At 45.9% G+C, this 12,988-nt stretch overlaps 1 protein-coding gene across 4 annotated transcripts in view; it reads right to left on the bottom strand.

Moving 5' to 3' along the window:
• TASOR (transcription activation suppressor) overlaps window positions 1-12,988 on the bottom strand; it is a 939,357-nt gene that overhangs the window by 788,298 nt on the left and 138,071 nt on the right. For all 4 annotated transcript variants that reach the window (XM_086939126.1, XM_086939124.1, XM_086939127.1 and 1 more), the window contains exons 5-6: window positions 4,611-4,702; window positions 4,340-4,498 (exon numbers count right to left, since the gene is read on the bottom strand). In XM_086939126.1, coding sequence (XP_086795252.1) covers window positions 4,340-4,498; window positions 4,611-4,702 — 251 coding nt within the window. The remainder of the gene's footprint in view (window positions 1-4,339; window positions 4,499-4,610; window positions 4,703-12,988) is intronic.

Below are 12,988 nucleotides of genomic sequence, written 5' to 3'. Positions count from 1 at the left end.
ACAAATCCTACAATCCTTTACAATATGATTAGGACTCAGGCAGTAGATGCAGTCCTTGTGCTGGTCAGCTACATGGACCCTCTTTTTATCACAGGTCCTGCAAGCCTTGAAGAGAGCTTTCTTTTCAGACATCCTGAAAGAACAATGAAGAAAAACTGAGTAGGCACTCAGGGAGACTCCCTTCCACACGACGTGCGGTGAAAATCGGAGGAGAACTGCCTCTGCTGGGAAGGTTCTAGAGGGTGCCGACTTCTGATTGGTTGGAACTATTTTTCAGTTCTTTTTACATAAGGAGGTAGATAGGCTGCTAAGATTTGGGCCTGTTTGGGCCAATAGTCTAGTCAGTCTACTACAGTTTTTACTAAGGCACTGCTATTGTATATGTGTTACCGTGGGACTCCCGCCTCGACGACTGGGAATGATTCAAGCATGTGAATCTCAGGCATGGCCCGTGACGGGCGTTATACTGGGGCAGTGACGTCAGACAGGGGAGGGTCAGGGTGGGGGGTTGTAAAATGCAGGATAGGGACCATTAGAGGTAAGTACCGTAAAAAAAACTAATTTCGTTGCACACGCCGTATCGCCAAATGTGATGCAGCGTGGGCAACGAAATTAGTTTTATTTATTTTTTTCGGTACTTACCTCTAATGGTCAATATCTCACATTTTACAACCCCCCACCCTGACCCTCCTCTGCCTGACGTCACCGCCCCAGTACAACGCCCGGCACGTGCCGTGCCTGGTGAATCCATGAAAGATACCCCAATTATGGATAACTTCAGAAATTACAACACTCTTGACATGGTCAGTGACATCACTCATGACATAACTGATGATATCATCCAATGAGTGTGAGTGTTTTAAAAAGGTCTGAGTGTTAAATATATTGTTAAATATATTTACCAAGGTATATGGGTGAATCAGTGGGTGTAGGAGTGCCTGTATGGATGATTCAGTGGGTGTGTGACTGACTGTATCAGTGAGTGGTTAGGTGTCTCAGTTAATGTGTGGATGAGTGACGGGTTGTGTGAATGTCTGTATCAGTGTGTCAGTTGGTGTCTCAGTAGCTGTATGGGTGTGTACTTGACTGTATGGGTGAGTGATTGGTTTTCCACTGTAGTCCTGAGGCCTTCAGGAGGCAGTGAGCTGAGAGGCACGTTTGCAAAATCCGGTAATTCTGGTATTTTGTAAAGCACAATCTAATCACCTCTAAGGGTCTCTAGGCACTGGGACCGTTGGGGAGATTAAGTGAGCTTTTGCCCAAAGTCACATGATGCTGAGCATGGCTACAGACTGGGATCGAACCGCGAGCCCCACACTCCGGAGTCAGCCGCTCTGGCCGCTGCGCAACACCTCTCCCATCTTGTAGGCCTCTAAGGCCCCTCAGCAGCCAAGGTGACCTCATCCTCTAACCAGCAGCTCGCCAGGAGGCATGTTTGCAGAGGGGTGGAGAAAGGGGGTGGGTCCTCAGGCAAGTTTCCGGGCTTTTTTTTAAATCTTTTTTTTTCTCAAAGGGAAGGAGGGCTGCACGCAGCCCCCTTCCCCTCCCCAGGTCAAATTCAGCCTGGTCTTTTATAAAAAAAAAAAAATGTTAATCTGCTTCTAGGCATCTTCTCTTTTACTCCACCTTGAGGGCCCTTTCGGCGCCTGTTGCCGGGGAGATCCTCTTCTTTGATGTGGTGTTTGCTGTCTCCGAAAGTATGGCCTTATCCTTCGAGATCTCTCGGCCGACAATGGTCTTCGTCGATTTCGACGTTTTTTTTCATCAACATCCCTGAAATAGGATCCATGGTGTTCTTTAGGCTGCGACTAACCCTCAGTAGTCCTCTTTTCAACGTCTGAGCTGCCTTTTGCACCTTCTTTTTTAGGCCCTTGGTATCTGAGGGGTTTTTATTACCTTCTCAACTTTCTTTCTGACGTCCTTGGGAATCTTCTTAGCAGTACGCCTCTTCTCGGCATCCCCCTCGAGTATTTCAACGTTTGATTCTCCGAAAAAACTTGAAAGGGATATCTTCCATGGCCTCTACCTTGCCTCATTACGGTCCATCTGCATAGTTGAGCTGTTCCGACAGGGTCCCCCAACGGCAATCACAGACGGAGGTCTCTCTCCTTCTCTGATGCCTTCCCAATCTATGTTAAATGTTTTTTTGCCTAAAATCCAAAACATTTTCAAGAATTAGGTCAAAAAATTCGGAAGTTGTTCCCCTGCTTCTAGATCCAATGGCAGAAAAAAGAATATGAAGATTGTTACCACGCAGACAGATATCCTGGGCGTCGTCTGACATCACACAAGGGATGGACCTAGCACCAAATGGTGGTGGCGACGCCCAATTTTTTTTTTTTTTTTTTACAAATAGAGAATAAGACAATTCCGGACCCAACCACTAGATGGCGGAATAATGCACAGCATCTGAATACAGAAAAGTATTCATGTGCTAGATGAAATCGTCTTCAGCTCCAAGATGATGGATTGATAACTCTACCCAAATGTTCCTCCAAGTTGTCTGATTATCAATATGTACTCCTTAGTCCTCTAGAGGCGCATCTGTTAATACCCTCTGTGAGAAAAGTGGAACAGAGAGGCGCAGCACAGAGGTTCTTCTTGCACCACCATTGCACGGACTGCAGTGCATGTGATGACAGACGCAAGTTGCTTTACCAATTCCATGACTTCTAGCTTTGCTGATTATTCAAGAAGTATTACAATCTGTAACTGTTGCATAAAATGAGTCCTGCAGACCCACAGTACACAACTACCTGCATTGTTAAAGTGACAGAAAGAATTGAAGAAGAATCATCATCTTGTTTACTTTTTAGGTCCAAAATAGGAAGGAAATCTTGTTTGGGACCTTTCTTCTTGTTTTAAAAACGAAATGTGCGAGTACTGTTTTCCTTAACTAAATAATAAAAACTGCACCCTCCTCATTATTTTCCTGGACAATACGCATTATAATTTCTGCCTTCATATTTTGGATTTCTTTATCAGCTTGAGGGCCAAAGAGATGTTCCATTCAAAGGCAACTCTACAATGTTTTTCTAGGCATAAGGAGACAAAAAAGTCTAAGCCGGGGGAGCATTTAATTGAGATGCCATAGCAAATGTCTGTTATAGCCAGGTTATTGGTGTCTGTTGATAGTGTAACCGAAATGTCTGGGATATAGTAAAGGAAAGTGTTTTGACTTCAAAGAATCCTTCTTGTGTCCTCTAAGAAGCTAGTCCAGTAAATGCATCGTTGAGACCACAGGGAGCGTTGGAGTGACTCAAAATTCTCAAGAACTGGCTGCAGCATGACACACTTTCATGCCCTTTAAATGGCATTTCCTGATCTCCTGCTCAGGTGGACTGGAAAAGAAGGAACTACATTATACTTAGCCGTGGGCACTACTAAGAAATTGGGAGATATCACTGCCTTAAAGTATTACGCTCCAAGTCAATTGATCTAAGCCTCTTCTCCAGTTGACTTTTTACTGCCCAAATAGAGGATAGATTTACAAAAGGTATCCATCATTTGCTCCAGCAGTCCACGAACAAGTTGAACAACAGGACAAGTCTGTGGTCTTGTCTGGATCATCTAAAAAATAATCAAGGAACTCACCTTAATGGTTTTGTCTGCAGATTAAGCTATCACACTGCTATGTTCGAGAGCACAAGCAAAGTCACAAGATCATCAATAGAAGGGATTTCCTTTGCAATAGGCTCTGCAGATAAAGGTAGGAGATCAAGTCAACCAAAATACGACCCATCCAAATATGAATTTTGATAATAACACTGGACTGAACTCTGATGATAACACTGGGCATATCTCTATTTCTGGCCTGGAAGACTCACATCAGGAGTCAGTACATCGTCAAAATAAAAAGCAAAAAAATGGTGCTTGTAGACTGATATATTCAACATCTTCCTCCCACAGCGGCAAAAGTAACTGCTTGGCACGCTGCTTTGTATGATGGAATAGTATAGTCTTCCAAAGTGCTTAAAAAAACAGAATTAGTTAGGACTAAGTTGAAAGGCCTTTATTTCAGCGCACCATTTTATGCTTTAATTGAATACACTGTTTTTAACTGGTGTTTTCAACCAAACGCCCGGTTGATTTGATTAATTAAAAAAAAAAACATGGTTATTTTTGTGCTGTATAATCTCACAAATGTGAAGACATATTCTACTTTTTAGGAATATTAAAGAGACTCATGGTGCAGAATAAAAAATCTATGCACATGTTAAACATCCCATGGGGAAGGAAATTGTATGTAGTACAAAAGTCTCAAAGTGTAATATACAAAGTCAACACGAATGCAAAACACAATTTAAAGAATAGTCTGATTTGGGGGGAAAACATTTACCTGAGTAAGTTCAAATGCTCTGTAAGCCAGCAAGGAGTTCACTCTGTTGGCATTCTTTGAGACATGGCATTCATGCTTTGGAGTTGGATCGAGGGATCTTTTGTTTGCTAAATCCATTGGATTTTTCCCAGGCTGATCAAAAATGCTTTTCATTTTTCCCTAAAAGATATTAATGTATCCATTCACTGAAACAAGCAAGCAATTTGCTTTCAGAGAATACATCTATGTTAGAACATTATTTTCTGAAAAAACAAATTAATCCAAAATGTACCTTTATTATTTTGAATATAACAACATCTCCAGTTGCCCCTGGTTCTAAAGGGTTTGCTTGTAATAAATCCGCAAACCTGGAAAGATAGACACCTAAAGAACAAGAACAGAGTTAAAGACACAAGCTGCTTTGACAATTTGGAGTGGTTTACATAACAAAAGAATAAGAAAGACAAGGTATCTTCACAGCATTATTCCAAAAAAAAATCTTATCTGTATTGGTAGCTTTCGAGCATACATGATCACTTTACTACTGAATACTGGTCTTATAGCACAAGTTACTACTTGTGTAACAATATATCTGTAAGAGACATTAGTTAGTGATAGATTCCTTACCTTAGAATATCCCCAGGCGTCAGACTGGATCCGGAAAGTTTTTCGTCAGCAGTACCCCTGAGCGTCGGTAGGTGGCGTTGTGTGGCTCCGCAGGCGTTGTAGGCGCCGAGATGATGTCACAGAGACTACTTAGGCACAACCCATGCGCGCTGATGTCAGTTCTGGACACGACTTTCCGCGCCAGGATCGCAGAGCCATGCAAGAAACTGACCACTGGTGCCATGAAACTAGGGCCATGAAAGGGATGACCTTAACCCTAGAAATCAGTTCGCAGAACTGGGAGGATGGGTGGGCGGTACGGAATCTATCACTAACTAACGTCTCTTACAAATATATTGTTACACAAGTAGTAACTTGTGCATCTGAAAGAGAAATGTTAGTGATAGATTGCCTACCTTAGAATAGATACCCCAGCAATACCAACACTAGTGGTGGATCAGCGAACAAGATTACACCAGAAAGTCACGGAGAACAGAACGGCCAAAGAAGCAGTCTCTCCGAACTTGACTGTCAAGGTAATAATGCTTGGTAAACGTGTGCAGCGAGGCGCACGTAGCTGCCTGACAAATGTCCTGCAAGGGAACGCCACATCCCAAGGCAGTAGTGGCTGCTGTTGCCCTGGTAGAGTGGGCACGCAGGCCCACAGGAGGCTCCTTCTAAGCCAACGAGTACAATGCTTTGATGCACAGAACGACCCACCGAGATATGGTTTGTTTGTGCACGCCCCAACCGTTTTTGGCGCAACAAAGAGCTGGTCACCGGACCTGTTGTGTGAGCTTCAGATAGAAGGAGAGTGCACGTTTTGGGTCCAGACGGTGGAGCCTCTCTTCGTCCTTCGATTCAGAGGCGGAAAGAAGGTAGACAAAGTGATAGTCTGCCCGATGTGGAAGGGCGTGACAACTTTTCACAAGAAAGAAGGACGAGTCCTTAAACCACCATGTCCGGATGAACAGAAAGGGAAGGAGGTATAGAAGAAAGAGCCTGGAGCTCACTCACTCTTCTGGCAGAGGTGATTGCTACCAGGAAAGCTGTCTTTAGAGTGAGAAGGCGTAAGGAACAGTTATGAAGGGGCTCAAAGGGAGAGCACATCAGATAGGTCAAGACAAGATTTAAGTCCCATTGAGGCATTATGAAAGGCACAGGAGGAAACGTGCAGGTAATGCATTTGAGTAAGCGATTAACAACCGTGGACTTGAAAAGAGAAGGCTGATCTGGAAGCCGTAGAAAGGCGGAGAGGGCCAAAAGATAACCTTTGATAGTGCCCAGAGCAGATCCCTGCTGAGCCAAAGAGAGAAGGAACAGAAGGACCTCAGAAAGAGTGGCAGAAAGGGGATCCACAGCCTTTTCTGTGCACCATGCCACAAATTTGTTCCACCTGCAGGCATATACCGTCTTAGTGGAGGGACGCCTAGCTGCCAGAATGACATCACAGACTCTGGGAGGAAGGTCAAAAACTCTCACCGCTCAAACTCCATGCATGGAGGTGGAGGCTGGACAGGTTCGGGTGGAGGACCGTCCCCTGCTGCTGCGACAGAAGATCCTCCCGAAGAGGCAGTCAGGTCGGGGGATCGATCACCATGCTGAGTAGCTCGGGATACCAGTATCTTCGTGCCCAATCTGGAGCCACAAGAATGACTTGGGCCCGGTCGCGCCGAGTATTCTTCAGCACTCTTAGCAGAAGTGGTATAGGCGGAAAGGTGTACAACAGACCGCAGATCGACTTGCGATGAAAAGCGTCGCCGAGCGAGTACCACCTTGGAAATTCCAACGCGCAGAACTGATGACATTGCGTGTTCTCTTTGGTGGTGAACAGATCTAACCAAGGCTCTCTCCACTGCAGAAAGAGACCTTGCGCCACGCCAGAGTTCAGATGCCATTTGTGATACATCAAGCACCGGCGGCTGAGTTTGTCCGCCCTGGCGTCCAGAGAACCTGCCAGGTGTTGAACCACTAAGGTAATGCCTTGATGTTCCAGCCATGTCCAGAGGCGCAGAGCCTCCTGACATAGGGTCCACAACCCCACCTCCGCCCTGTTTGTTGCAGCACCACATGGCGGTGGTGTTGTGCGTGAACACCTGCACTACACTTCGCCGGACAGAGGGAAGGAATGCTTCCAGTGCATGTCAGATCGCCCGAAGCTCCAAAAGGTTGATATGGAACCGGGACTCCACCGGAGACCAGAGCCCTCTGATCCCCGCCTCTCCCAAGTGGCCGCTCCATCCCAGGAAGGACGCATCCGTCACCAGTGTGTGCTCTGGTTGGGGAAGGGAGAGGGATCTGCCATTGACCCTATGGCGATTTGTGAGCCACCACAGCAATTGTCGTGCAGCGCCTTCCGAAATCTGGACATGATCGGACAGGTTGCCCTGAGACCGTGCTCACAAGAACTTCAGGTCCCACTGCAGAGCCCACATATGCCATCTGGCATATTGCACTAGAAGGATGCAGGAGGCCATCAGGCCCAGGAGCCGGAAGGTCATCCTGTCTGAAACCCGGGATTGAGGCTGAAAGATAGGAATCATATCCTGAACATCCCAGACTTGCTGCTCGGGAGGATAAACCCGAAACTGCGTTGATACAGAACCGCTCCAGTGAAGGGGAGCCTCTGAGAGGGACTCAGGTGCGACTTCGGCACGTTGATGGAGAACCCCAGCAAATGCAGGACGTCAGCCATAGTCTGGAGGTGAGAGACAACTGCCTGGGGCGAGCCCGCCTTCAACAACCAGTCGTCGAGATAGGGGAAGACTAGAACACCTGATCTGCGCAAATGAGCTGCGACCACTGCCAACACTGTCGTTAACACTCGAGGGGCACTAGTAAGGACAGGTAATGCCGGTGGGCCGGCAGGACGGGGATGTGAAAATATGCGTCCTGCAAGTTCAATACTACCATCCAGTCTCCAGGGTTGAGGACAGCCAAGACCTGAGCCAGAGTCAACATCTTGAACTTCTCCTTCTGGAGGAAGCGATTGACGTTCCTGAGGTCCAAGATGGGGAGCAGGCCCCCTTTCTCCTTCTTGGGGACCAGAAAGTAGTTGGAATAACAACCACGTCCTACTTCTGGCCCAGGAACACGCTCGATGGCCCCCTTGGCCAAGAGGGCCGTGACTTCATGTTGGAAAAGCGTGAAGATCCACCGACATACGGTGGAACTGAGGTGGCATGGCTGGCGGGGCAGACTCGAAGGGGAGGGAGTAGCCCCTTCGGATGATTTGCAGCACCCACCTGTCCGAAGTGACAGAAAGCCAGTGGGGTAGGGGATGGTGAATCCTGCGGTCCACCTGCGTGGGGTGCAACCCAAAGCTCGGACTAGGAAGGCTTTGAGGCGGATGCTGCCAGGGCAGAGGTGGACTGACGCACACGCTGGCCCCCCTGTCCCTCTGTGGCGGGAACCACGTCCGCGCTGAGTTTGGTCTGCGCAGTCTTTTGGCTGATCAAACTTGTCGGGCGCGACTAGATGGCCACGAAAGGAACGAACAGCAGATGTGGCCAGGCGCGTGGTGGAGAGACCCAAGGGCTTGGCCGTAGCCCGGGAGTCCTTAAAACGCTCCAGCGCACTATCTGCCTTATCGCCAAACAGGCGGGTACCATCAAAAGGCATGTCCATAAGGGAACTTTGAACATCCCCTGAAAACCCAGTGCACAGTAACCAGGCGTGGCGACGGAGGGCCACTGTGGTGGAAATCGCCCTACCCAGTGAGTCTGCGGTGTCCAGTCCACCAGGGATGGCGAATTTTGCTGCATCTTCCCATCAAGGGATTTTAGTAAAACAAGAATTTTGGAATCATTTAAGGAATGAAATCGTGTGGGCTTAGTGATTTGAGCCCACTAGTGTTGGTTATGCAACAACAGAGATTTACATATATTCAAAACTGAAGAAGAGAGCACAAAGGGATTGAAAGACGGGTGTATATTTAAAAAAAATATTTAATCTTTTATCAAATCAAGTTAAAATGTCGGGTACAAGATGAAAAACAATGACGCAGAAGGGAAAATACAATAATCTACACAGCCCTTACTACATCAATTGCTCAAGCTTTTCTACCTATCACAGAATTAATTAAACATTCAGTGGTAGATAAAGCCACAGTCAACGTTTCGGTCTCTATTCTTTTGTGTGAGAGACCATCCTCAGGACATGGATTTCATATCTTGAGTACCCTAGAAACGATAACAGATTAATAATTAAAATACTGTCTCTATCCATTGAAGGGATAGTCTACATAATATATATAACACTCAAAGAAGCTCTCAATTATTAAAAATGAAAATTATATTTTAAAATAGCTAGTAATGGAGACACAATCATAGCAGTTGTGAGATAACAGATTCAATCCATTTATGAGCTTTCAAATTTTAGCTAATATTTACACCATAAATGGCATTCAAAGGATACATTCCACAAATAGAATCATCCTGTTTAAGCTTACAGAACTGCTCCCGTAAGGCCTTTGGAGCCATGGCCAGACAGTCGGAACATGACCGGGAATCATGGTCGCGCTATAGGACAGTAGAGACAGATGCCATTGGGGTCTGCCACCGACATCGTACGGCGAAAGACACCAGAGGATTTAAACCCAGGCATCCCTATGTGGCACCAGGAGTCAGACTCAAAAAAGCGGAGACAAAAGTCTCAAAAAGTTAGTCAAAAAGTGACTAGGGTACGTGCTCTAACTGGATCTGCGCTTGCTGGAAAAGCAAAGAACTGACGTCAGCAAACATGGGTGTCGCCTAAGTAGTCTCCGTGACGTCATCTCAGCGCCTACGACGGACGCGGAGAAGCACGACACCAACCTACTGATGCGCAGGGGTACTGCAAACGAAATAATTTCCGGATCCAGTCTGACGCCTCAGGATATTCCAAGATAAGGAATCTATCACTAACTAATGTCTCTTACAGATATAAATTATGTAAACAGTGCTATGCAGAGCTCTACCCAATTCTATCATCAATATAGCTTGGTTCATATGTTCCGATTAGGTCTCATCAAATAGCACCTCAGAACATTAGAGTGCTCTGATGTTACAGCCCAGATAAATGAAAGCCGTCCACATAATAATTCATTTTGTTGTGTTCCCCTCTCATTGAGACCTGCTAGTGTGAGCAACAGTTTCAAAATCAACTGTTGCTAGGTCATAAAGGAATTCTAGCCTGCCATTGCAACACTGGCTATAGCTCAGCATTGGGAGGGAAGTGATGGGAAGGCACAGATGGGTGTTGGATAAGACGCTTTTCTAAACATTTGGTACAATAGAGGCCATGCTATGTACGGCTTCCCAATTACTCCTCTGTCAATTGGTTTGGGTAAAATACAGAGCATACAATTATAGACAGACAAAAAGTAAATAGCAGGGATGTTTTTCACTTATGGGTTCTGAGTAAACAATTCACGCTTCGCTCTCATTGTCAACTAGATTTCACTCAGACATCTTGGTGGAAAACATCCCCTATTACTCCCAGCTGCCCATCTATGTTGTATATGGCTATCAAATGAAGCCATTAGCCTGAAATGGATCAGAATATGGAAATTCACTGATGTGACAAACCCAAAGTAGTTAACCCAAGTTGTGATGACGTCAGTGTCTCCAGAGACCAAAGCATGGTTCAGAATGGTGGTTAATCATCTCAGCTCCCTTCTCCTGCCTCTCCCGGATTTCTCCAAGCAAGATGGGAGAAAATGGGTGGCACTGTCCCTGCACCAACACCCTTCTTCACGGTCTGCCCAGGTTTTTGCATTCTGCACTGAGAGGGGAAATTACACTACACAGACCAGTGACTCGCAGAAGGGGTGGGGGATACGAAGAGGGTGGTGTGACTGGGTGCAGGAGGATGTGTATTTTATTTTAGATTTGAAGATGAGTGGGAAGAAAACAAGTTACTTACCTGTAACTGTAGTTCTCCAGTATTGGAAGCTTTCATAGATTCACATGCCTGAATCATTCCCTGTCGTCGAGACGGGAGTCTCCGGTACATAAGAAAGCAATGCCTAGTACTATAGCAAACTGAAAAGAGGCCTAGGCCCATTTCCCTTTTGCAACTCATGTTCTCGCACGAATAACATGGTCACTCTCGTTGTCACTCACTTACTACAGTCTGCCCAAGTCATGCAAGCTACGCGCGGAGATACCCCTTCGGGGCTGATTCAGGCGCGATACAAGACTTTAAATAAAATAAATAAAACCTTTGTTATGTAAAAAGGACCAAACTTTTCCCTGAACCAATCAGAGCTCCTCGCCCTCTAGGAAACTCCTGAGAGAACCTTTTACCCCTCAGATTTTCGTGCACTTGTGCAATAAACACCTTCTGTGCCCAATCCGAGGTGAGCCTTTCAGGGGAGGAGGGTGGGTGCATGTGAGTCTATCTATGAAAGCTTCCAATACTGGAGCACTGCAGTTACAGGTAAGTGACTTGTTTTCTTACTCCAGTATTGGCTTTCATAGATTCACAGGCCTGAATAAGAATAGCGAGCAGTAAATTATAGCACATTTTGTTTCGTCCCCTAAGTCCCTAAAATAGGCAACATCTGTCATTTAACAATCGCAGTAGCTGTATATAAATACACATAGAAAGATGTTCATAAATCATATATAATACAGCATACGACAATAAAATGTGCTTATCTTACAAAGGAAGGAGGGATGACAAAAAAGGCTCACTGTTACTGGAAAAGGTTCCTCAGTACAGCTTTCCCACTGCAACGTCCTTTTCTGCATGAGCGTCTAGGCAGTAATGTCTGGTAAAGGTATGCGTACTCCTCAAGGTACCAGCCCTGCAGGTGTCCTGGATAGGCACGCCGGAAAACAGAGCAGTGGAGGTGGAAACCGCTCTTGTGGAATGTGCACGAACAAGTGCATGCAATCGCTTCCCAGCCGCCTGATGACAGTATTGTATGGCGTTTGAAATCCACCTTGCAATTCCCTGTTTCGACAACAGGAACCCCTTCCTGGGGGCACTAAAAGCCACAAATAATTAGGTAGATTTCGTGAAAGATTTTGTTCTTTGTAAGTAAAATTTTAGACAATGTTGAACATCCAAAGTATGGAGAGTTCTTTCTGCAGCTGTAGATGGTCGAGGGAAGAATCTTTTAAGGATCAATGGCTCATTCAAATGAAAATCCGTTGGTACCTTTGGTATAAATTTGGGATTCGTTCTGAGGACCATCCTGTCCTCTCTGAATTGCAGAAAAGGCTCCTGAGTTGTGAGCACGTGTATCTCCCCCACTCTCCTGGCTGAAGTGAGAGCTATTAGTAGAGCCACTTTCTAGGATAAGAATTTAAGATCTGCTCTGTGGATTGGCTTGAATGGTTGTCCCATCAACTGGAATAAAACAATGTTTAATTGCCATAGTGGAGGCCTGATAGGAGGGTAAACCCTAAACAGCCCCTTCATGGACTGTTTTACAATCCTTTCTGACCATAGGGATGGACAGAATGAGGTTCTCCTGTATCGAGAGATCGCCGCTAGATGTACTTTAATAGAGGCATGGGCCAAACCTAACTTTGCCAGCAGTAGTATATATGGATGATCTGATGCGCCTCTGCATTCAGAGGATGCAGGTCGTTTTCTTGGCACCATAAACAGAATTTCTTCCATTTCATTCTATATGTTTTAGTAGTGCGTCAGCCCTTGCTTTTGATAGTATCTCTCTGCATTCTGCCGGAATGTCTGATTGGTGAAATTCACGTTATTCAGGAGCAAGGCCGCTAATTGCAGAGACTTCGGGTCTGGATGCCACACCTGTCCCTGATCCATAGCCATAGTGGCCACAGACGTATTGGATCCCTTTCCGATAGAAGGAGTAATTCTGTGAACTAGTGCTGCCTGGGCCACCAAGGGGTTATCAATATTATCGTGCACGGTTCTTTCTTCATCTTTGTGAGCACTCGCGGTAGAAGGTGAATCGGTGGAAAGGCGTAGGCAAAGACGCCGGACCATGCCATCGAAAACGCATTCCCCCACGATCCCCGTTGGTGATGCCAGCTCGCAAATAACTGACATTTCTTGTTCTGGGCTGTTGCAAACAGATCCACCGTCGGTACTCAC

Source organism: Lissotriton vulgaris, chromosome 9, assembly GCF_964263255.1.
Source record: "Lissotriton vulgaris chromosome 9, aLisVul1.2, whole genome shotgun sequence".
Lineage (NCBI taxonomy): Eukaryota > Metazoa > Chordata > Amphibia > Caudata > Salamandridae > Lissotriton > Lissotriton vulgaris.
This window is presented reverse-complemented; position numbering and strand designations above follow the sequence as displayed.